At 32.5% G+C, this 27,001-nt stretch overlaps 1 protein-coding gene and 1 pseudogene across 1 annotated transcript; one reads left to right on the top strand and one right to left on the bottom strand.

Annotated features, from left to right (window-relative positions):
• The first annotated feature begins 7,427 nt into the window (after nt 1–7,427).
• Nucleotides 7,428–10,643, top strand: LOC139704680 (protein Dr1). Its single transcript, XM_071607746.1, has one exon. It carries the CDS (start codon nt 7,908–7,910, stop codon nt 8,436–8,438), a length of 531 nt encoding a protein of 176 aa, XP_071463847.1. The 5' UTR covers nt 7,428–7,907; the 3' UTR covers nt 8,439–10,643.
• Nucleotides 10,644–22,448: 11,805 nt separating this feature from the next.
• Nucleotides 22,449–22,591, bottom strand: LOC139704861 (U1 spliceosomal RNA; annotated as a pseudogene).
• Nucleotides 22,592–27,001: the final 4,410 nt, after the last annotated feature.

Below are 27,001 nucleotides of genomic sequence, written 5' to 3'. Positions count from 1 at the left end.
GCAATGATCTTTTGGATGAAAATAAGTCACAGCAGATGGCTTGAGAGCAAGCTTGCAATATACTTGAATTAATAGTTCTTGGCTAAACCATATCCATATATCTAACTTTCAGAAATTATAAGATAATAAGCACCTGTTTGTTTAAATTGAAGAGTTTCCAGGAAATTTGTTACATACTATTACTATAGGAACTAAAGCGGGTTTTCTCAGTGTAGGACCTGAATTTTATAAATATATTTTATATTTCTTTCACCTTGGGTTTTGTTTTTTTAAGTTCTATCAATAACTAAAGAGCCAGCTAGAGAAAAATTATTTTAAAAAATCAAGCAGAAGATTCCAAATTCTCTTGCCAGTAATCAGAATGTTAACAGTGTTGAAATTAAGTCTTAATCCCTATATATAAGGATTTAAGCCAATAGGGTAGTGGAGGGTGATAAGACTGGAAGCCCATATAAGTGCTGGAGGAGGGTGTTTCGTTATGTTTTGAAACCAATAGCCAATGTATGAATGATTCTTCAGTGTCTTCTGATCTTCATGAATATGTCTTTGGAACATAAATTTAACACTATTTATGAAGATTGTTTTGAAAGTGACAGTAACCTATTTTCCTTAGCATTTTTTTTTTCCTTGTCTTCCTTTTTTCTTTTTTGGTAGTGCTACCACTGAGCAACATAATCAGCCCCAGAGTTCTTTTATTCATGAGAAAAATTATTCCAAGATACTACTTTTAGGATTGATTCATCATTTATAGTAATAATAACTATACCGACACAATGTCTCTTTATTCAAAAACTTTTTGAGGTACTTATTACTATGACTACTTTTTAAAGGAGCCTTTGAGACCCAAACTTTTAATAACTTTTGTGGCAATATCTCAGATAATAAGTAACGAGTTGAATAGCAAACTTACATGGCAGATTTCAAATCTAATTTAAACAATGAGAATTGTAAACCATATTTTAGAATAAATGACCCAATAATATGATATATTTTGTAAGTTATTTCAGAGAACATGAGTTTTATGTAATGGAAAACGTGTTATTTTTAAATAAAAAAAGTACTGGTTACTGGTGTCAGCTGAAAAATATGGGCATATGTACATTTAAATAGACTTTACTACTTTCAAAAATTAAAAAAAATACAAAATCTGCATTATGAATAATCTTTCCTACATGATATTTTAATGCATAGCATATATCAAGAAAATTCTACAAATACTAAGTGTAAAGTATTTAAAAACTTTTCACAAAATAAAATATTCATTACATCATCTCAATCGAGAAACAGTCTTATTAACTATCCAAAAGTGCTTACCATGCCACTCCAATTCATAACCCTCCAAACTCACCTAACATCCATACTGATTCTTCATGTTTTTTACTCATTTTAAAAATGCAGTCATATATATGGTTTTAGTCCAGCATTATATTTGTGAATTCATGCATTTTATAGTGTATATGTAGCTCATTTTTTTTAGTTGGTATATATTCCAGCTCTGAATATACTTCAATTTATAAGTGCTAATATTCAATGGAAATTTGAATGTTTCTAAATGGAGAAGACTGATAAGTGACCACTGCTGTAAAACCCTTGCATGTGTCTCTTTTCTTTGCAATTTATTTATTCATTCATTTATTCATTTTTCTTCGTGCATGATTGTGGAAGGATTTGAATTATAGGGCAATTGTATTACCATTGCCATTGTCTGAATGTCTGTATTCCATCAAAATTTTTATGTTGAAATTTAATCCTTCATGAGATGGTAGGAGGTAGGGCTGATGGAAAGTTATTAGGTAATGAGGCAGAGCTCTCATGAAGGGGATTAGTGTCCACTCCATTGGCAAGAGTTGCCTTGTTACTTCCACTATGTGTGAATACATGTAGAAAGCACCACCTGTGAACTAGAAGAATGCAGATTCTCACTAGGCACTGAATCTGCTGTCCCTTTATCTTGACTTCCTAGCCTCCAGAATGGTGAGAAACAAATTTCTGTTACTTGAAAGATACTTCATACATAGTATTTTCTTATAGCAGTCTTAATTGAGTAAGAAATTTATATTTAGTACTGGTAGAAACTACCAAAATTTTTCCGGTATAACTATACCAATTTAAATTCCAGTGGCAGTATATGAAAAGTTTCCCTTAGATTCATTATCTTGCTCAACTTTTTTATCTGTCTTTTCTCTTTTTACCTTCCTTGGGAAAAGTCTGATACTTTGTTTTCATTTAATTTTATGTTCTTAGATAATGAATAAAGTTGCAAATTTCCTTAGTTCATTACTGACCATTGGATGTCCGATTATAATCTTTTGATGAATATATATATATATATATATATATATATATATATATATATATACACATATTCTTTTTTATAAGTTTCACCTAATTTGGTAATTTTCCCTCAATAGTACTCTGTGTCCCATTTAAATGAATCTTGTTTAAAGTATTATGATAAATATATCATAAATTTTCTTCTATAAATATTGCCTCTATATTAAATCTATAATCCATGTGGAATTGGATTCTCTGTGGTGTCATGAAGTTCTTGAAATTATTTTATTTCCATGTGAATAAACAATTTACATAGTTCCTATTGATACAAATGAAAATTCCATCCCATTGCATTGTCATTAGCCAGGAAAATATATGAGGGTTTATTTCTGGAGTCTATATTCTGTATTATTGGTTTATTTGCATGTCTTTGCCCCAATATTATAAGTACTATTTTATTTTCTGTATATACTTTTATAAGTACATCTTAGTATCTATTAGATTACTCAATAATTCTTAGTTTTCTTCTTTAAAATTTATTGTCATATGGAGTGAAGGTCATTTGCATATCCTTATTAATTTTAGAAAAATCTTGACAATTTTCAGAAAAAATTATACCTGCTGAGAATCTGATTGAGATAGAACTTAATATATAAATAAAATTATATTTTATAATTAATGCACATTATCATCTATGTTGGTTTTATTTAATCCTTTGATGCTTCTCATTGTTTTACAGTATCTAACAGAAGTTTCAGATAAGTTTTATAAAGCTTATGACCTGATATTTAATGTTTTAATGCTACGTAAATAGTGTTCTTTAAAATTTTACTGTTTGTTACTGGCATATAAAAGTATAATTACTTTTACATATTGCCTTTGCACCGAGCATTTTCTAAAATTTTCTTGTTAATTCTGATAGTATGTCTGTGCATATATTTGAATTTTCTACATAAATAAGCTTATTTGTATTGTGCAGATAATCACAGTTTTATTTTGTTTTTATTTATTTCACTTTTATGTGCTTTATTTTTTCTTATTAAGTTTGCTAAATTCATCTCCTCAGCAAAAATTAAATATAGGTGAGGGGGCAGCCTGATTAGGAAGGCCAACTAATGAATTTACAATGAAGTGGTAGATTTGTTGCGATTCTTTGTAGGCATTTTTCATTGTCTTATAATATCTAATTCTTTCTAGATTGCTAAGTGTGCCATAAACTGAATGGTGAATTTTATAAAATATTCTATGCAGAATTTTGTCATATTTTCTCCTTTTTAATATATTAACAAGTTGTTTTTATTTGTTTTAAACTTCCCTCACATTCCTGAAGTAAAGCTCACTTAGTAGCATATTTTTATGCATTGGAGAAAACTACTTATCACCTTTTCCCAGAATTGACTTTATGTATATGAGTACACTAGTACTTAATGTTTTGTCGAATGATTCTTGAGTAGATATTTTTTCTGCACATGAAGTTGCTCATAAAATGCCTAATTATACTTTCAAGATTGTGTTTTTCAAAAATAAGTTTTAGTAATATTCTCAGTAAAACAAGTATGACTTTGTTAATGTTCTTTACAAATTATTTTTTATTCTTTCTGTTTTCTTTATCTTAATAATTTTATTTTTTTCTACTTATCTTGGGTTTAATTCATTCTTTTATGATTTTGCTAAAATTTTTCAAGAAACTTTTTTCTTAAGAGGCATTTAAATTTAATCTTAAACTATTGCTCTAAAAATAGGTTATAATAAAATCTGACATATTTTGATACATTGAAATTCATTATAATTCAATTCAAAATATTCTATCACTGATAATGGTTTGCTTTATTTTTGAAGTAAATATCATATACAATCTTATAAATATTCTTAAATGAGTCAGTTATGATATAATTCAATTTTAAAAAACAAAAATAAAAGTAATACTAAGCCATATATCTACCATTTTAGGTGTAAGTGCTCTTTCCCTTAGATCTAAGTTCTATCTTTTGTTATTTGCCTTTGTCTCTGAGCTTTAATATATATGAAAAATTAATTTTGGTATTAAATTTTTATTTTTTACAGTTTTTTTTCTGGGTGTAAAAATCTGTTGCTTCCTTTTCTATTGCTTCCTATTCATAATTTGTTTATAATCTTGTGGCTTTCATTAATTTGTTTCTTATTTTTTCCTGATTGTTATTCAATATATAAGGTACTTTTCTTGTTTTCAAAGAGTTTTCTATAGATTTGAATTAACAGTTTGATTATAATGGGCCTGCATGTAGCTTTTCTTTGTACTTTTTATGATCATCAACGTCTGAAAAATAATGTCTTCACCATACTCTGGGAAATTGTAATCATCATTTATTCAAGCAATTTTTTTCTGTTCCATTTTTTTTGTTCTGTCTTTCCATAGAAAGTCATACTTTAGTTACACATAATGCTCACATTTATATTGCCTCAAATCTCTGAATTTTTTTTCTTTATATTCAACATATTTTTAATCTATATTCAGCATCACTGGTCATCTCTTCTGTAATGTAATATAACATATTTTCCTTTCAGAAGTTATTCTTTTCAGTTCTACAGTTTTCACATGATTCTTTATGAAGTTGACTTTACACGATGATGTACCCAATATATTCAATTACATGATTATTTTGTTTCATTAAGTTTTTGAACATATTGTAAAACCCTACTTATAGTCCCAACGTTTTGGCTCTGGTTGACTGTTTACTGACTTTAGCTAATATTTTCCTTATTTTGCACATGTCTAGTGATTGTTGCATGCTAGACACTTTGTAATATATGTCATAAGATCCTTATTCTGTCTTTTTCCCTTAAAATACTATGTTTTTATGGATAGAAGGGAAGTTATTAGCTAATGACTCTGAACTTGTATAAGCTTAATGTTTATATCTTAAAAAGGGGTTTGTTTAGTTTTTTTTTCCTCAATGCAAATTTCTTATATCTGGAATATAGTCTTTCCATTGTCATTCTTGAAGTTTATTGGACAATCTCTCATGTTTACAGTTCCCCAGTAGCTTAAGATTTAATCCTGAAACTCTTTCAACCATGTGGTGAGTAGAAGTAGAATCTAGTCTTAGAGTTTTGCTTTGTTTTGTTTTGTTTTAACCTGCCAGCTGTTGTTCTCCATTAGGCTTTGCAAAGTCTCCCCAGCAGAAGATCAGTGAAAATGTCAAATGTTGATTTAAGGGAAGATTTTCCTTAAAATTCTGAACTTGCTTCTCTGTGGTTCATTTATTTTCAGTACAGGACTGTTCATTTCCCAAACTCTTAATTTCTATCTGGTTTGAAAAACTTGAACTCAGTCCTCTGATGACATAGTAAGATGAATCATTTCTACACATATGTTAGCCACCACTAGCTATATGGACAAAGGAGTCATTTCACAGAAAATGTCATATTAACAAGGGCCCAGTTAGCACGTCTGTCTTCTTTCAGAGGTCAGATCCATCTATTTTTAGCTTTTCTGTTTTTTTTTTCTAGAGTACCTTTAAATTTTCTTTTTAAATATATTTTGTCCATAATTTATCATTATGGTCTCTGGAAGATTTACTTATGTATAAACTATTTCACCATTACCAGAACTGAAGTTTTTCTCTACCTTCATTTTTTTCTTAATTAGTAGATTTTAGTTATTAGAAGTTTTAATATACAAAAATAAATTGAACAAATTGTGTAGAGTTTACTTAATCTCCTTCTAATCTCTGCTTACAGTTTCCCTTATTACTAACACATTGTCTTAGTTTAAAACATTTCTTAAAATTAAAAAAAAAAAAAAACAGTATCAACATGTTATTAAGCATTTTGCATAGTTTGGATCAGGGTTCACTCTTTGTGTATATAATTCTAAGTGTGCTGACCAAAGCTCACACCCTCTGGGATAACTGATCTAATGTTTGATAGTTTTGAGCTTTTCAGAATTCCATAAAGTTAGAATAATCCTTTCAGACTGGATTTCAGACTTGTATCTTTAAGTTAGCAATGCTTATTTAAGGTGTTCTCATGACTTTCTGTGTCTTTTTTTTTTAAGAGAGAGAGAGAGAATTTTTTAATATTTATTTTTTAGTTTTCGGTGGACACAACATCTTTATTTGCATATGGTGCTAAGTATGAACCCAGCGCCACAAGCATGCCAGGCAAGCGCGCTACCGCTTGAGCCACATCCCCAGCCCAACTTTCTGTGTCTTGATAGTTTATTTCTTCTTATCCTTTTATAATATTCTATTTGCATTTTAAGAGCATCTTTGGGGCTTACAGTTTGGACCGATTATGAATTTACTTCCTATAAACAACTGTATATTGCTTTTTTGTGTGGATATGAGTTTTAAACTCATTTGAGTAAATACCATGCAGCTCAATTGCTGGATTGTGGGATAATACTACATTTAGTTTTTTTAGAAACTGCCAAATCTCATACATAGTAGTTGTATCATTTTATATTCCAGCCAGCAATGAATGAAAGTCCTTTTTGTTCCCTATGCTTTCCAATATTTGTAGTTGTCGGGTTTGGGAATTTTAGTCCTTCTAACAGAAATGTATCGGTGTTTCTACGTTTTTTTAAAGTTTGTAATTATCCATTGGGAAAAGACATTGAGCAATTTTTCATAAACTTATTTGCAATTGGTACATCTCCGCTGGAGAGATTTTTCATTAGTGTTTTGTTTATTTTTTTAAAAATTGAGTTACATGTTTTTTTTTTTATTTTTTCAAATTAAGAAAACCTAAGCTAAAGAGAAAGAAGAAAACACAATAAACAATGTGTCTGACTTGTGGGATAATACTAAGTTATAAAAAAAAAAAAAAATGTGTATCTGTATCCCAAGATGAGAACAGAAAGATATCAGAGAGTAAAAATATTTAAATATATAATGTTGAAACCTTCCCCGGCCTCTGGAGGGACCACCGTTGCTGTAGTCTTGGCTTCCACGACCTGCATTCGAGCTAAACGGCCACAGCTGCCACCACTGAGGATTCTCTTGTGCCCGGTTTTGACCGTATTCGTTCCTAGGCGGCCGCCGCCGTTGTAGCTGCGGCCGCGGCCGACATGTTGTGAGGCGGCGGCGCGGGTGTCTGAAGGATGGTTTGGCTGAGGCGGCGGCAACGGCTGCTTGCGGCGGCGGCGACGGCGGAGGCAGCAGCAGCAGCAGCAGCAGCAGCAGCAACAGCAGCAACAACAGCAACAGAATCTCGGGCTCTGTAGAGCCGAGCCCTGTGGGTGTCTGCCCGGTACCGCGGCGAAGCCAGTTCCTCTGGATCTTGCCTTTGCGCCAGCAGTGTTGGGAACAGCTTAGGCGATAGCACCCACCCCTCTGAGGAGACAAGGAGGTGGTTCCCCATCCACTCAAAATTTCCAGACCACCCTTCGGTTCCCCTCCCTAAGCCGGACAGTGCTGCCCCCAGAATCTCCAAGCCCCCGACTTTACTCTTATCTAACTCGCCCTTAATCTCTCAGTCCAGTGTTCCTCGCCCTCTGAAGTCCTCTCCTCCCCCTTTTTCATTTTCTGTACCCTCTTCTAAGAGCGCCCCTCGGATCACTCTGAGGGCAACCTTTTGAGAAATCTCGGTGGAGTTGTGGACTAGAGCCGGGGAGTGTTTTAAAAGTCGGGTTAGAAAGACAGGAAGGTACGATGGCTTCCTCGTCTGGCAACGATGATGATCTCACTATCCCCAGAGCTGCTATCAATAAGATGATCAAAGAGACTCTCCCCAATGTCCGGGTGGCCAACGATGCCCGAGAGCTGGTGGTGAACTGCTGCACCGAATTCATTCACCTTATATCTTCTGAAGCCAATGAAATTTGCAACAAATCGGAAAAGAAGACCATCTCACCAGAGCATGTCATACAAGCTCTAGAAAGTTTGGGATTTGGCTCTTACATCAGTGAAGTAAAAGAAGTCCTACAAGAATGCAAGACAGTAGCGTTAAAAAGAAGAAAGGCCAGCTCTCGTTTGGAAAACCTTGGCATTCCTGAAGAAGAGTTATTAAGACAGCAACAGGAATTATTTGCAAAAGCAAGACAGCAACAAGCAGAATTGGCTCAACAGGAATGGCTTCAAATGCAGCAGGCTGCCCAACAAGCCCAACTTGCTGCTGCCTCAGCCAGTGCATCCAATCAGGCAGGATCTTCTCAAGATGAAGATGATGATGATGATATCTGAAATTCACCAGCTGAGTTTGTGTTTCTTCTATAAATGTTTTTTCTTGCACAACAAAACAGTGAAAGAAATGCTTATCTGTAATTTTGTATACATCTTGGTGGACTTGCCAATTGGTATTCTAGGGATGTCTGCTGTTAAGTTTCATCTATTGTGTGCTATACATGTAAAAACTGTATCTTTGAACTATTGAAAATTTAAAGTTCAGAATATCAATTTTGAATTTTTAATGGCGTTTATGAAATTTTAGATAGCAGTGAGCCCTTTATTTGATCAATAAACAGTGTTACAAAAACTTCAAGTTTATAAAAATACAGTGGAATTTATAAAGAAGTTCTTACTCTGCATTTGCATTTCCTCTGCCCTTTTAACCAAATTAAAATTGGGAATTTTAAATTGAGGTGGGGTGCAGTGTGATGCAGAATAAATTGGATCAGGTTGGTGAAAAAAAGAGTTCAGTTATGTATTATCTGAATTTTTTGTCTTTTAAAATGAGTATATACACAGGCAATAAACATACTCAGATAAATATACTTATTTAGAGAGTCCTCAATACAAGACATTTAAAAACTAGGAAGGGAGTGTGTGTTCAATAGTAGTTGTATAAATTTGATGAGTTATGTTTTTTTGTTTTGTTTTGTGTAGAGGTGAAAGCTAGTTTTATTATAGCATAATTTATCTTGAGCTACACTATTACATTTCAAAGACTGCGCAATTTTGAAGACTGTCATTATTCTTACTATTTCACTCCAGTTCAATACTTGTTATAGTATTACTTGCTTAGTCCATTCATGTTTATATTGTTCAAGTATATAGGTGGGACTTGTGAAACAATTGCTTGGTTCCGTTGGTTTAACTGAGGTTCATGAATATTCAAACCTTTGCTAGGGAAAAGAAATGAAAGCTTATGGATATGCTTGCTATGAAAGAGGGCTTTTTAAAAAATTTAACTTGTAGTTGTAGTTTACTTATTGTTTTTAGCATTACATTTACATTTTCTTGACTAGATGGCCTAGAGAATCCCATTGCTACCTTTTGAAATGACATTGTCTCCATCATAATTGAGTAATAGCTTTAAAAAATTGATTCTTTTTAAAGAAAGTGTCATAATTGATCAGCTCTATATGAAACAAATAGTTTCAACCTGCTCATTAAAGGGAAGAATCTTTAATCTGGTTCCAATAAATAAAGTATAGTATTGATTATTATAGGAATTCAGCATATTGGAGAAAAATGGCACATTATATTTTGGAAACAGAAAGGAAAAGCTACTTAAAATAACATGAAGTAATTAAATTCCTATGTCAGTTGCCAAATCATTTAAATTTCTATATTCCCCAAGCCCAAAAATAGATTCTAGCTGCCATGATTCCAATTTTAATTGGAGAGCTAAATAAGTAAAGTTTGTAAGTATTAGATGTCTTAATCATATTTTGCATTTTAGAAAAAGGGAAACATCGTTGTATACTTATCAAATACACTTCCCCCATATAAGAAAAAGGTTAATAATTTTGCTGAATGTTACTTCAAGCTACTTCCTGGATGTCATATCCATGAAGTACGTTTGGATGAGATGGAATTGTTTTTTAAAAAGTTTAAGTACCAAAGGTAGTCTAGTCTAGAGAAATAATAAGTTAATAAGTATTGGCTTTTCCAATTTGTACTGTAACATTCTTATACTTTTTTTTTTTTTTTGGAGTGTATCTATTTCTCAAGTAAACAACTTAGATATTTTTCCATGCCTTTTTCTTTCTGATGCAGAGTTCAGGTTAATTAATATTTTACTGCATCTGATAATGTATTATATGTTTGAAGCCTATGACTTTTCATTTTGACATTCTTGTGATTTCATATGCTGTATTCTTCAAGCAATAAAATTCTGATGTGTTTTATAAATTGTTTTTATATTTAATGATCTATAGGGAGATATCTATCACTATTTTTACTAGTTTCAGGAATGTTAGGCCCAAAAGACATTTTGGTCATTTGGTGTATTTCTTGTTTGTTTACTGTTATTTCAGAAAATGTGATTTTACTTGTGTTTTTGTAATTTACAGCAAGGCATAACAAAACTAATTAAGCAGTATTTTATTTTTAGCATTTTAAAAGTCACTGTTATATGTTGCCAGTCATTAAACTTTTTAGTCTTTGGAGACAAAAACAAAATCTTCAGAGTTTTTGAGAAATAAAATTGTCGTTTAGTAAAGATTTTTTTCCATCCCCTTGAATATCTATCTTTTTCAGCAGATTGTAAGATTGATAAGCATTGAAAAAAGGCACCAATTTTTAAAATTGCATATACCTATATACATACTGGAGAGTGCACAAATAAAGGTCTGTACAAATTAAATACATTCAGCATCAGCCCTCAGATTAAGTAGACATAGAGCATTATGAACAACCTAAAAGCACCCGGGCCCTTACCTTAATACTGTCTTCTTCTTCCTTAGAAGTAACTACTATTCTCACTTAAAGTCATAGATTAGTTTTGCCTGCAACACAAATTTGTTCTCATACAGTCCTAGAGATGAGAAGTCCTAAATCAGGACTTTCATTAGGTCAAAATCAAGGTATCCACAAGGTTGATTCCTTAGGATTGTGAGAGGAGAATCCTTTTTGATGCTTTTTTTCAGATTCTAATGACTGCCATTACTGGGATTATAGCCCCTTCTTCCATGTGTCTGCTGATATTCCTACATCATCTTCTCATACATAGTCAGATCTTTCTTCTCTCTTACATTTATGACACTTTTTTTAACCTTGAAAGGAATTTATGGCTCCTCCAGATATTTCAGAATAATCCTCCCATCTCAAAATTCTGAATTTGATCACATGTGCAAAGTCTCTTACCATTTTAAATGATAGTCACAGGTTCTAGAGATTAGGATCTGGACATCTTTGGAGGCTATTATTTAACCTACCAAAGTGACATTGACCAATATAGTTGCATATATTTGTAGTTCTTTCATTATCTTTGCTGCATTTAGTGTTCCATTTATCCATTTCTTATTACATCCAAAATTTACTATCCATTCTATCCATACTATCTTTGATGAACATTTGAGGAATTTCCAGTTCTGGGCTATTAGGAATAGTGCTAGTGAAGAACATTTTTATACACTTTTTACTTATATGAATGGGTATATTCATATAAGTAAAAAAGGAGGGGAATTTCTGGGTCATGGGGTGTGCATATTTTTAATTATAGTATGTGCTGTTGAATTGTTTTCCTCAGTGTTTGTAAGAAGGCACCATTTTAATATGTAGCTAAACAATGAATTACCCTAATGATCTAGGGGCCTAACAATGTTAGTGGATTTCTCAAAACACCTAAATTATATCAAATGAGTTATATTTCTACAGCAGGTCTGCTTCTATTTAATATAAGAGGAAAGTAAAAACAGAAGTATTTGTTCTTATTACTGATAGTAGTAGTATGCACTCATTAGGTTATTGCTCCTCAAATGTAATAGAAGTTTAAGGTAATTCTAAATAATAGGTTGAGTTATAAGTAGTGTGTTGAGTTGTAGAAAAATATGTGATTTAATTTTTCAGTTAGGTTTTAAAATTTTGGTTATAATCTTATTTAAATAAATATACAGATGTTTCCTCATAAAGTTCTCTAAATTATATCTGTCAAACTTATAGATGACTGTGTGACCATTAAAAAGAGTATTCAGTCCAGATAGTATGCATAGGCACTCGCCTTCTTTTGTCTTCAATTTGGATTTTTTGTTTCCTTCTCTGACCCTGGCCCCTTAGCCAGAAGTCCTGTTCTACCACGCTTTCTTTTTCTTCTTACCCAGGGTCAATAAGTATCACAGGTAAGATTACCTAAAGTGAAGAGTATGACAACATTATAAGCAGCCTCTCACCAAAGTGTTACCAGTCCTTATCCAGTTTCCTTAAAATAAATGAAAAGAGAAAGTAGGGAATAAAAGGAGAAAAATTTTAACTTATGACCCGTTACTACTGTAAATCAAGAAACTTAATAAAGCCTTAGAACAGAAAAAATAAATAAATAAATATATAATGTTTATTAATCTTTCAAGTTTAATGAAAAATGTCAATTTGCTGGTACCAATGAAACAATTTAGAATTATTTCCTGTTGTTTCAGAATAATATAAATAATTAAACCTCCCATTCACAATCTTTCAACATTGTTAGTATGTATATCCTTTATACACTCACAATATTAAACAGTAATTATAGTTGGAATTGTCTACTGTCCCGACAAATCCATAAACGTGCAAGAAAGAATATTGTTTCATTTGCTCCTGTCTGGAGCAAAAATATGATAACAAATGCTAACCAAATCAACAATTGTTGACTAGATCAACACCAGTAACAAATAGAATTATCACTGAACTAATATAAAAACAAATCAGCAATATTTATTTATTTTAGAAATATTTTAACATTAAACAATTATCTCATGTTAGGTTAACCTAAGGAAGTTATTAACTATCTTCTTTCCTATTTTACATTACTGGTTCAACTTTCACAACACAATATAACATACATGCTATTACAGATCTCCATAGAAATACAAAAGGTATAATTTATAATGATACCTGTAAAAATGTATTCACATTGTTTTTTCCAAAAAGAAAGAATATAAACCTGAAAAGCTTTGTTCTGTAGTATATTAATCACAACAGTATCATTTTTCTTGTGCAGATGAAAAATTTTAAGGAAATTTTTTCAAAGGAATAAAATCTCTCATTCATTGATTAATCCCCATATGAGAAAAGTATAGAGATATAAGTTAAGGAGCATTGACTCTTTTATAAATGAAAAAGAAATGACAATATTTTAAATAAAATTGACAATATGAAGATGCTTATTATAGTAACTTTGAATATAATCTTTGTTAAAGCAAGAAAATCACTTTGGTGATTACTTCTTTCCTCATTGTTTTGCTAAGTAATAATAGCAGAAAGATTTATAAATTTCTAGTTATCAAAAAATTTCTACAAGTCAAATTTTACTAAAATTTATTTTAAAAGAAGCAAACTAATGTAGCCATTTTTCTGGAAAAAATACTACATTCCCATCACTAACCACTTGAAAAGTAGCAAAAGACAAAATGTATAGAAAAGATTGTTTTTTTTTTCTGTACAATTAACTCCCATACACCATGGTTTCTTCCAGAAAAGCTATAAAATTGTCTAAAATAGACATCTTTCACAAGATTTATTTACAGTGTTTATTTATTTACGAGAGTTTTGATGCTAATGTAAGTAATATAGTTTTATATATTGTGATCTAATTTTTCAGCTGATGTATTAGTTTGGCTACCATAAAAAATAAAATCACCAACAGAATGGTTTAAACCATAAAACTATTTCTCAGAGTTGTTTTTTTTTTTTTTCTAATACCTTTATTTATTTAATTTTATGTGGTGCATGAGGATCGAACCCAGGGCCTCACAGGCCTAGGCAAGCGCTCTACTGCTGAGCCACAACCCCAGTCCTCTCACAGTTTTGAAAGGAGCAGCACAGTTTGGTTTCTCCTGAGTTCTCTCCTAGGGGAGCAAACTGACACTCTCTTCCTGTGTCCTCTTATGGCCTCTCCTTTGGCTACTGACTCTTTGGTATCTCTTTCTTTTCTTTCAAGAGCTCCAGTCATATTGGATTAGAGATCCACCCTTAGGATTTTTCACACATAGTTACCCTAGTAAAGAAGTGATCTCCAAATATAATAACATTAGGGGTTAAGGATTCAATATACAAATTTAAGGGTGAATATAATTCAGTCAATAATAATGGATATATAAAAATTTTATATTGATTTGGAATTTAACAAACTTAAATGTTAATTTTTTTTCTGATAGTTGATTTGTGCTCTTTCCCACCAACATAACCAATTAGACACCTTAAATAGTTATGTCCCTTCCAATGCCTTAAACCATTATTTATTTTCATTTCTTTGTTTTACAGCATATCCAGGACCTTAGCATAATGAAAAGAGGAAGGATGATAGCAAATATTCTTTTCTTGTTCCCCATCTAAAATAAAGCACTAAATATTTTACATTAAGATTGTTGCAAATACATCTTATCAGAATAAGAAAACTTTTATTTATTGTTTATTTTTATTTTTTGCTTGGAATTCTTTAATCTTAAATGAATTTTATATTTTCTTACAGGATTTAGCTGAATGAGTTAACATCTAAAGTATCAAAACTAGTTAGTTCTTAATTTCTTTCATTAGTTTTTCAGTTCTATAATTTTATTTCATTTTCTATACTTGTTCTACATAATAATTATCAGTCTTGCTTTTCAGTGTCTTCCTCTGATAATTTCGTTATATGTGGAGTCTCTTTTTTCTTTCTTTCTTTTTTTTTTTCTTTTCTTGTTTAACTTTATATTTTGTATCCTTGTTTAGCTAATTAATTATTTTTACTTTGTATTCAATATTAAGTTTGCAAAAATGTATAAATAATTTAAGACCTATGATTAAGTAAATACTCTCTAAGAATATATATTTTCTATGAGGAAATTCCCTGTCCTGAGACTTTTTATGAGGCTGAATTTAAAAGTGATAGACCAATTCATCAGATAGAGAAAATTTCAAGGAAACACAGAATTCAGATGGTGGTATGAATGTTGCTGGCAGTTTTTAGCCAGGTTAACTTTGATAATCAGTAGCTGATATATTTGAAAAATTGCAATTTGGTCAGAAAAGTGCAAGTAAAACTGGGGTTAAGGAAGGTGTGGTCATTAAAGAGATTTTTACATCCTAAAGAGGTGCTAAGTACTTTAAAGAGAGACCATAGGGAAGATGGCTGGAGGGTATATCAAGAATTCGCAAGACCACACCTACCACAGGTTCAAGAGTATAAAAGTAAAAATTTCCTTGAGAAGGGACCATGTGAACACTCCAGTTTCACGGAGGCAAGTTATTTTCACGATTTTTATCTACCCAGACACTCAGAGACCTCTGCTTCCAATGTCCCAGGAAGCTTGCCTATTTAGTGAGATGGCAACAGACTTTGGTATTTGCCATATTGTACTGGTTCTGCAGGGATGCAGGGTGTTGGAGTTAAAGGGTCATGAAGGCTTTCACCAAGATTTCGAAGACAGGCCTGGGAAGACAGGCAAAGTGTAGTAGGATTGGAATTTCTTCAGGCATCTCCTGAGAGGGCAATATGTGATGATGTGAGTTGAAAGCCAAAGCTGTGGTGGAGTGCCTAACACTAATAGATGCCAGTAATGTGAATGTCTGCTGAGGAAAGCTGTAGGAATCAGGCACAAAAAAAGCCAAGAGAGAAGCCATGTTGATTACAACCAGCTCCCTAGGAGTGGAGCTACATGAGCCCATGTCATAATGCCATGTGCTTCAGATGTTGGATATGAAGTAATATGATTTGTTTGCCCAACCGGATTTTGGTCTTAATTTGCTAGTACTACCCCTTTTATTTTTTTCTAAATAAGCCCCTATATATTGGATGTGTATAATTGCTTTGATCTTTTGTACATGTGTGTGTGAGTGAAAAATTTATTTGCTCATTTCTTGCATTTGAATTATTCTTTGATGACATCCTTAGACTGAGATTCTTTGCCAAAGTCCTTAACGACTACACAATTGCAACCAACCACTTTAGTAGGTTTGCCTTCTCAGTCAATTTTACAAAGGCCTACCCATTCTCCTAGTTTTTTGTTGTCATCCACCTTAATTAGGTTGATTCGGTGCTCAGCACAAAGGGACACTACCAATTTGACATACATAGTCTCATTGCAGATGGATACAAACACACAGAGATGGGCCTAGTGCACAATTCCTCTCAATGTCCAGATGCTTTTGCAACAAACATAAGCTTCATGTTTCATTAATTTAACATAATGCTTGACTTGCTATCTGCTACAAATGAGGCTCAGGATCCTCAAGACAGTGAGATAGGAGCCACGGCCTACAGGTTTGTCATGCTTTGATCTTATAGAGTAAAACATAAAAGAGTTTTCCTTGAGTATGTTGATGTGAGATTTTGGATTTGGATTTTTGATCAGTTCTAAAACTGTTAAGGGACTCAGGGAAATGGACTAAATGTGTTTTGCTTTGTGAGATGGGCATGAGCTTTGGGGAGCCAGAGGAGGAATGCTGTGATTTAGATAAGAAATATTCCCCCAAAAGTTCATGTATGAGACAGTGCAAGAATGTTCAGGGGTGACATGATTATATTATGAAAACTTTAACCTGATCAGTGGATTATACACTGATATAGGTTGACTGGGTAGTAACTATAGGCAGGTAGTATGTGGCTGAAAAAGTAGGTCATTGTGGGCATGATTTGGGGATTTTATATTTTTATCCCTGGTGAACAGAGCTCTCCCTCTGCTTCCAGATTGCCAAGTCCTGAGCTGCTTTCCTCTGCCACACCCTTTTATGAGCATGTTCTATTCCCGCTCCATGCCAGAGCAATAGAGACCATGAAGTAAAGCTCTGAAACTGTGAGCCGAAATAAACTTCCTCCTCTAAGTTGGCCTTCTCAGATATATTGATCACACTAATAAAATAAAAACTGACTAAAACAATATGAAATATACACTATTTATAAAGTAAAAAAAAATTGAATAGTTAGTTTATAGGAAAAAACCTAAATAAGTAAAATAATCCTTGTATAATTATTGCATATTTGAAAACAAATTTAAACAGTACATATTTGGTTATATACTTGAAAAAAGATCATCTGTAATACATAATTAGATAAGTATTCCAGGTTTTTTGTTGTTGTTAATGGTTCTGACAATTTCTAAAGCCATTTCTAATTCTAAGTATTTAAGACTTTAACTCTATTAAACTTTGGCTTGTCAGGGTGTAGTTACAGTATGATAGATTGATTGTTCATGTAGGTATTCTCTTTTGATTAATTTTCATTATGTAACTGTTTGTAAAAGAGAATATTAATGTTAAAATATTAAGTCTCATCATATTTTCTAAAATCTTAATTTGTAGTGAAAAATCAATTAAATTTTCCAAAAATTATAAAGTGAATTTGTGCCTGAATATTTAAATATAAAAATGGAATTACCTTTTCTTTGATTTGCCATACTAAAATGATGGAACACAAAATTTATCCTTACTTATACATAAATTTAAATATTAAGCACTCTATATTGATCGAGGAAGAACTGGATTTAAGGTTGTCAATATTTCTAAATTTGACTTTAATAATCCATAATTGCTTCTTTCCAGATAAGAAGAAATTATATTTGTAGAATAGATAAGAGATGTGATTCTTCTGAGAAAAATAAAGAAGGAATAAATTCCCTCCATGAAAGAAGTATGTCAGAGATTTTGGGAGAGAACTCATTCTCAAGTCAAGGAGTTTATACTGGTGAAATTTGGTAATATTTATAGAATATTTTCCAAATAATGTATATAATATGTTCCTCCTGAATGAATGAATTTTAAATACACAAATGAAATCCAGACATCCAGAACTTTCAAGAGTATTTCACAAAGATGGTGGATCATCTACTCTGCCATTTGTTCAGCACATTATTACTTTTACACACCCAATTAAGCTCACAAGCTTACATAGACTCTAATAAACTCACGAAGTACTTTGGAATATTGTACATGAGAAGGCAAGACTTTATTTTCAAAGCCAATAAACTTTGATTGAAAAGTTGACTTAATTTCAATATGCACTGAAAGCTAGAATATAGTTCTTCTGTTTTGCCTGTCCAACATCCAATTCCATTTATTTTGAATACATATGTGATTTTTTCTTTGGAGAAATAATCTCTAATCTAGTAGGACTTTACATCGTTAAAGTGGAAACAGGTTTTTCCACCAAATGAAAAGATGTAGCTGTAGGCTGATTTAGTCTTTGGTCATAAGTGGACAAATTAATCAGTTATAATCTGGAACAGTCATACCAGAAACAATTTTGGAAGCTATAGACAAGAAATGTTTTTTACCATGGGGTAATTTAGCTGCTAGAATGCAAAATCAGAGAGGTTTGGAAGCTTCGATATGAACATCTTGCCAATAAATAAGGTCAATGCAGAGGAAAAGAGAACAGATATTGATAAAGACAGCAATGTCTATGTTCAATATCAGTTCCTTTATTAGATGACTTTTGCCCAATACATTTTTAAGCCCATTTGAGTTGGAATTCTGTCATTTCCAATAAGACAACACATGACCCACATAGTATCTTCCACTACAAAATCATTTCCAAAGATAAATTCTTGTAACGTAAGCTTTAAGATAAAGTACTTAAATACAGAATCTAGGTTCTCTAAATGCAGAATGTTTGTCCTATTGCTGATTCATCAGCACCAAGAATATTACTTGGTACACAGTAGATGCTTAATACACATTTGCTAAATGAATGCATGTATTTTCATCTTAAGTTGGGGATGATTTTTTTTCTCTTTCCCTTTATAATTCTAATGACAGGAAAAAATATAATACCATTTATTTATAATTAAATGTGTACTATATTAATTTATATATTTAATTGACTATCAGGCTTCCATAAGCAGTCTGGGAACATGGAACTGTCTTGGCTTCATGTAAACATAAAAAAGAGGCAAACTTTATTGTTATTGCTGGTATGACTTAACATGAATAAAGTTATCATATGTATGAAGCTCTAAAACATGTATTTTATCACAATTAGACTTTCACTTGAACACATATTTCCAAAGGATTATATATGCATGAATAATTAATTCTGTGGTTATCAAATATTTATTGAGTACTTATTATATGCTAAAACTAATTCTATTCTAATATGTTATAGTAGAAATAGCAAAATGACTCTTCAATTTCATTAGCCATTAGGGATGAAAAATATAAATTTTACCTCATAGGGTTTTTGAGGATAAAAGGAGTAAAAAGATAATTATGCATGAGCAAATTTTTTCTAAACTACTATTAATATGTAAATCTAATTGCTTTGGCACATCTACTTACATTAGGACTTAAAACTAAGCCATATTTCATGGACATGAACATTTGCACTTGTCAAGAGGGCTGTTCCTACAGAATGTGGTTTGAATTCTCCCAAAGCACCTGGAACATGGTTCCAGAGGATATCACACCCAGTAGTTATTTTTGGTCAAATCAGTAATAATGACCTCTTTATTTCAATAGTTCCTCACTTGCTATCACTAAAACTTCTGTGCCTATTAAAGTATCCTAAATCATATATTTACAAAGGTAGCTTTGTATAATCATGAATTAAATGGATCCTACTTTGCCATCTCCAGTTTCAGTTTCTCATACAGATGTCTCTTACTGGGATTACTCTATTTCAAACTTGCAACAAAATACTTTACTTTACATCCTTTCCTCCATAATTGTAATGTTTCCACCAGATACTGGCATACTTGTTATTGATCTCTACTGCTACCACTGACAATGTCATCTTTTCTCAGAGTTTTCTTTGTCTGTTGCTCTGTTGGGCACTTCTGTCCCTGATAAAACAGGTTTTTAAAAAGTCCATTGTGACTCTTGGAAGAAAAAAATATATAAATATATAAAAATTGAAAAAGTCATTAACCAAAACCTTTATTAAGACCTGGAAAAATGGGAACAGCTTCTGACTGATTTGTGAAAAGCAAGAACGTTAAAGAGGTTATAAGAAAAGCTGAGGATGTCTGGGTATAGTCCATTTTTTTCCCCAGTGAATTTTCATTGTTCAAATTCTGAGAATGTTATAAAAAAAATTGAAGTTGTGTTAGTCATGGGTTAAGATGTAGAAACAACAGAACTGAGTTCATGATTTAGCAGCTATTGATCAACTGTGGAATAGGTACAAGGAGAAACAGTTGTGAACAAGCTCTTGCTAGTGTCAGTGGAAATTTTTATTCCTACAGCATTTTGAAAGTTCTGAATCAAGTGGATTCTCCAACCAACACCATAGTCAATGCAGAAGTGATAAATATGTCCAGGCTTTTGCTGTTTTGTTTTAGCTCAGAGTTTTTATAGTGCTTTCTAGTCTTCATTATTTAAACTCTCCAGAGGAAATAGAAATGAATTTATGAATACCTGAACCATGAACCTCTCTTATACGTACAGTGTTATACTTAGAATCATTCTTTTTGTAATAGGCTGTATTGTATTTTCCCTAAATTTGTATGTTAAAGTTCTAACTTCCAGTATCTGTGACAGGACTGTATTTAGAAACAAGGTCATAAAAGAGATCATTAATTTAAAATTAGGTGACTATGGTGGACCCTACTTCAATATGATTTGTATCCCTGGAAGAGGAAATTTGAACACAAACATGGACAGACAGAGCAATATGTTAAAGATTTCTAGTCTCCACAACTGTGAGAAAATGCGATTCTTTTGTGTAAGCCACCGAGTCTGCAATACATTTTTATGGTAGCTACAGCAAATTAATTCACCTCCCCTCTAAGATCTAAAATTTTGTTAATAGAGGGGGTCTGCTGCCATGTCCTCCTTGAACCTTAAAATAAATTCTCCCTGAATTCTCTGCAGTTCTTTGTCTCACAACTGCCCCTGACTTATCTACTAGATATGAATCCCAGTGTTGGATGCTGCTTAAGTTTTAGATGAGTCACACACCCTGTTCTCTCACAATACACTTTAAATATACACTTAATGAAGTGCCACACCACTATTGCCTGCCCCATCATGATAAATTATGCTCTTTAAAGGTAAGAATTGCTTTGCTATAAATCAGCCTATCCTTAAGTTTCACAGGCACAGACTAATGTAGGGTAAAGGGAAGGTTGTATTTCAAAGATAGTGCAATGCATTTGTCCAACTTCTTGCACTTTATAATTGCATCTTTACGTGAACTTCTCCATTGCTCTTCTGTTTGCAAGTTTTGATCAATATCCTAAGTAATAGTCTTGTCATTAGACTTGCTTAAACATAAAAGCATTGAGGTATCAAAGTGAATGCTCATTGAAAAAAGGAATTGACTATATAGCACACTTGAATGTGCTTGTACTTCTAGATGAATTTATAAGCCCATACTAATGGGTGACCCATTGGACAACATCCTGCAGGCTTGGAGAAGAAAATTAAATAAAAACAGATTGCATACTGATAAAGGGTGAGTGCTTTTTCCATTGCTCAGCATAATTTAAAAATGTGTTATATGTTAAAATAATTTACTTTTCTCTCATTATAAATTAATAGACTATGAACTGAACTAAAACAGATTAGTTAAAATGTGGGTTGTCCTACCTAATACTATAGAACTCCTCCCGCTTTTGTCACACATACAAAATTAATGTTGCTACTTCAACCAAACTTTTTCTCAATGCAATCTAGGTCTTTTGATTTTTTTTTTCCTGACAGGTGCCTCCACACACTTCCCAAATTCAAATCTATTTCTGTGGATTTAGGTTATTTATTGTAATATAACCTCAGTCCTCAGTGCCCAAATCTGTATTAGTTTCTTAGAGCTGCCATAAAGTCTACCACAAACTCCAGTTGAAAACACCAGTCTTTTCATCTTGTCTCATGGTTCTGGAGGCTAGGATTCTGAATTCAAGGTGGTATGGCATGTGGTTCTTCTGCAGTCTGCTCTGAAGGAGAAACTGCCTCATGACTCCCCTCCACTCTCTCAGCTTCTGGTGGCCACAGGTAATGTTTGATGTCACTTGCATTATGGATAAGTCATTCTGATTTCCACCTCAAACTTCACATGGCTTTCTTTCCTATGTGTTTTCACATGCCCTTCTTTTAACCAGTCACTGAATATAGGAGGCATTTTAATCCAAATGACTCATTTAAAAAAAATGTACCCATAAACAAGGCTTTTTAAGAATGAAGTCACATTCTGAGGTTCTTAGTGGACTTGATCTTGGTGGGATACTATACAACCCCATATAGGGGAGATACATGTTTCAAATCAGTAAATAGATTCAGGAGTTAATGTAGTATCTATGATGAATTGGGAATACTTTGTAAAGTATGGGTTAGGGCAAAACACATCAATAGAAAACATTATTCCCCTCCTTTCTCTTCCTGCATAAAAGCATTATTTTATTTAATACCATATGCTTTTTTTTTTAAGTGCAGAGTCCCCCAGTACCACAAATTATGCAGTCAAGTTTCCAACATTTGGGGAAATCGCAGGGGTCAAGCACATAGATAAGCCTCACCCTCGGAAAACCACCTTCGTGAACATGGTCTCTCCCCTGCCAGGTAAGTATGAATACCATATGCTTTGATAGAAATATTTAATCTGGGTTCAAAATATTTTTAAGTTTCCACAGAAAACTGGAGTTGATAGCCAAGAATGTGTACTGAGGAAATGCAAGACAGTAAAAAATTAAAAGCATTTTCCTGCCCTTAATTCCAAAGAGATAAAGGCAAATAAATTCTAAAGAAATTTAAGAAATAAAAATCAACTAAAGGCTTAAATAATCACTCCATTCTATTTTTTTTTTATGGTTCTATTTCAGCTGTAATGTAAATGTTTACATGACAGGGTCTTACTTTCAAATTGTTTATTCTTGATTTTTCCAAATTAATAATCATCCTCCTTAGGTATAGTCATTTTAAGCTTTGACATTATGCAGAACTTGTGCACAGAAAGTGAAGGCAGCCGAGGAATGTGCTGCTTCTGCTTCCTCTGGTGCTGGGCTGCTTTGAAAAGATGTCTCCAGCTGCTTGGCCTGGTCCTCCAGTGCACAGCAGGACTGGGAAGAAAGGCTCCAGTGGCTCCTGCCAAACACATTCCCTACAGTTGACTGGGTAAAATGACTTTGAACAAGGACTCCAAAGAATAGTATGACCAAAGCAAGGAGTATTGTGCTCCATTAGAACAGTGAAGATGAAAGTAAAATGTATCTGAATAAGCAGGCGTGAGTGAGGGAACATATTTATATGCCACCTGTTTTCTATCACTCCCACTGCTAGCTACTCCTTGGTTGATGAAGGAGAGCTATTCAGAGACACTTTGAAACTTAAATTCTGAGTATTTGAGTTAGGAGTAAGAATATCATTAATTTGATCAGGTGTTTCTTTTACTTGTAGAAGAATTTCTTATTAATGATATAAAATCCATTCATATTCATAATGTTCAAAGCATTAGCTCCTAGGGAATTTGCTCCTCTCTGTAGCCAAGCTATAACTCTGTCTCCTGACACAACACCTTGAGTTTCACAAGAATTAATACTACATCTCAACTTGCTTTTGCAAAACCTCATTTTCTGCCAAGTTTTCCCCAATTTCAGAGGCTGCGAGGGCAGGATTAGAGAAAAATGTTACCTTTGCTCTGCATTTTAATAGCTTTTAGGTGAGTTCACCTTATCATTTGCCTGCTGGGATTTATCTTTTTTTGTATCCACCCAATTTTTTTGCTGCTGGAATGAAGCTTATCTACCAGAGCTTCCAACAACATTAGTCCATAATTCTCCATCTGGCGACCTTCTCTGTCTCTGTCCAGAGGTAGCACTGGATTGGAAGCATCTCTGTTTTCTACAGTCCCACTGCCCTTGTTCCCACTATCCACCAAATGAAAATTAGAAAACAGAACTCTCATTCATTTTTATGTTATTGTATGGCATTTTTTTCCTAAAATAGTGCTGCCCAATATTGTCACACCTTATAAATTTTTTTTATTGAAAAAAGCCTCTTTTTTAATTTAAAAAACGATTAAAAGAGGATAAAAAAGGTTAAAAGGGGATTAATAGTTAATAAATGTACATTTTTTGACAAAGAATTTAAAAACAATTCAATAGAAAGTATTTCCCTCCCTAAACCATTTAGTTAACTTCAGTATCAAGAGTTTTTATGTAAATCATCTGAATGATATTATATTGTTATACTTTGACATTGAAATCATAGAATAAAAATCATATTTCTGTGCAATCTTTTTTTGCACTTTTGGGGATTGAACTCAGGGACACTCAACCACTGGGCCACATTCCCAGCCCTATTTTGTATTTTATTTAGAGACAGTGTTTCACTGAGTTGTTTAGCACTTTGCTTTTGCTGAGGCTGGCTTTCATACATTTCTCCTGTATCAGCCTCCCAAGCCACTGGGATTACAGGTATGCACCACCATGCCTGGACTTCTGTGCAATCGTTCTTTTTAAAACTTAACCTAACTTGGATATTTGTACAAAAAAGAATTCTAATTACTTATAAAAACTACCTAAAAATGTCATGTTTATTGTACCATAATGACAAATACATTTTAATTCTTCACTATTTCCAAAAATAATTAAACATATATTGGGTAATATGTCTAGAGGAAAAATTCTTAAGAAGTAGAATTCCTTGACCATAGTTCACGTTTTTAAAATTGTGATAAATATTACCTTGTTATGCTCTGCCACAGCCCGGCTGGCTGGGCAAAATAGCCCGGGGGGGGGGGGGGGTGACGAGGAACTTGTGTACATTGATACAGCAGGAGTGGGAGCCATTTATTGTAGGACAGGAGGGGTATATATACATTACACACAGCTTATCTTAATTAACATAAACTAGATACAGCAGTCAACCAATAAGGAATCTCCACACTTAATGGCTCGATGGCGTTACCTCACAAACCACTCCCTCTGGCAAAATGCCAGGCACCATCTTGACTTGTTTACAGACCCCAACAATGCTCCATAAAGCTGTACCCAAATAAGCCCAACAATAATATGTGGTTTCTACATACCTTCCCAATTTTTTTAGTTTTATAGGTTAAAAATTTTTTTCTTGTAATTTTGATATGCATTTCTTGACATATGATTCACACTAAGTTTATTTTCGTATACATTGGAGCACTTTTATTTAATTTAATATGATTTTTCCTGTGTCTATGATACCCATTATATTTTTTAAAAAAAATTGTTAAGATTGTAAAATATTTAAGAAAATAAAAAATTGTCTAGAATGAATATTTAGGTATTTTTTCCACTTTATCATTTTTCCTTTCATTTTACTTATTGCTTTCTGTATTACGTCTTTAAGTGGTTTTGGGTCATCAGCAGTTCAAAATGGACTACCAGAAAACTTCTTGTTCAAATAAAACTGAATCAACAAACTTAGTATGGCAAGGCATAACACTACCTTGAAAGAATATTAATAGTGTCTTAAAAGGAGGATGTTAGGAAGTGGTGATCAAAGATTTTGTGTCTTTGCTCAAATGGTTTAAGATCTCAACATGGAGAACTGATTGGAACTGGGCAAAGTTTATGACACAATGGTGTAGAATTGGTGACACAGAGAAGCAAAATTATTGAAGCAATTCTTCATGAGCAAATGGTTGTCCTGATAAGTGAGTTGTTCATGCAGGTGAGCAAATTATTTGCCCAGATGAATTGATTTGCAAGAATTTCCTACAGCAAACAGTCAAGTTATTTATTGATTATCAGTCTTATCTTCCTGCACAAGAGTTTTCAGGAGCAAACAGTTAAATTATGTTGACACAGGTGGTCCCACTTCTCAGTCCTAACCATTAATTATATTGATGCAGGTGGTCTTAGTTCTTGTGGTTTTGTTTAATATTTATACAGGTCTTTCCCATTTCAAAGCTAATTTTAGAAATATAAAAAATGAAATATGTTTGCTTCTAATATTACATTTATTCCTTTTTCTTCTTTTATCCTTATTTCTCCTTCCTAGTTTATTAAGTGTGACCAGAATTATGTTGTAAGAAACTAGGTTGTGGTACAATTTTTTTTTGGTAACTAATAAGTTACCCCAAGACCATTTATGAATTAAGCTATATTTTTTCCTTTGACATAAACTAACATTTATTGTGTACTGAATTATACATATTATCATTTATACCTGGACTTTTCTTCTTTACATTTGTTCTATTTATGAGTCGGTACTACATTATATTAATTACTAAGGTTTATAATATTTCATAATATACTGGAATATCTTTAGGTCCTTCAGATATACCCAGTTGTTCTTATTTTATAGAATTTCCTAGCTAAACATTCATTTATACACATGAATTGTAGAATCAGCATGCTGATTATTATTGAAAATCATTTTGGTAGCTTGCAAAGATCACAATTTGCACATTGATTTGGGATTAGTAATGACTCTTCTAACGCTAAGTTTCTGTTCAAATACAAATCATTCCTTTTTAAAAATTCAAGTTTCATTTTAAGTTCCATTATGAAAGTCTCTTTATTTTAAAACTGCTACAATTTCTTATTTAGATTATCCACAGGTATCATATGATCTTATAGTTACTGCAAAATAATATGTTCTATTGTCTTTTGTAACATTTTTTGTCACATATTAAGGCTTTGATTTTGGTATATTGTTTTCCTACCAATCAGCTTATCAAAATCTCCCATTCCTTGTGGTAGCTTTTAGGTGGTTTCTTTGGTTTTTTAGGTATTCTATCATATTATTATACCTAGTTTTAACTTTGTCCCTCCTTTCTAATATTTATACTTCTTCTCTTATATAATTAATAATAATTAAATAGCATCTTCACACGTTAAATACAGTATGTTAAATATGTTAAAAATGAGAGCCAATTTTCTTATTTTACTCTCAACTTGAAGATGAATCATCTTATGATGTTTCATAAATGGCTTATATACTATGCACATATTGATATATTTACAAATTAGACATATGCATATGCACATATTAGTATA

This window comes from Marmota flaviventris, chromosome 2, assembly GCF_047511675.1.
Source record: "Marmota flaviventris isolate mMarFla1 chromosome 2, mMarFla1.hap1, whole genome shotgun sequence".
Taxonomy (NCBI): domain Eukaryota; kingdom Metazoa; phylum Chordata; class Mammalia; order Rodentia; family Sciuridae; genus Marmota; species Marmota flaviventris.
Note: the sequence above shows the minus strand (reverse complement) of the source record. Positions and strands in the feature narration are given on the sequence as shown.

Bases quoted from the DNA above. Each gene is read 5' to 3' on its own strand.
- LOC139704680 (XM_071607746.1), top strand. From the start codon at position 7,908: ATGGCTTCCTCGTCTGGCAACGATGATGATCTCACTATCCCCAGAGCT.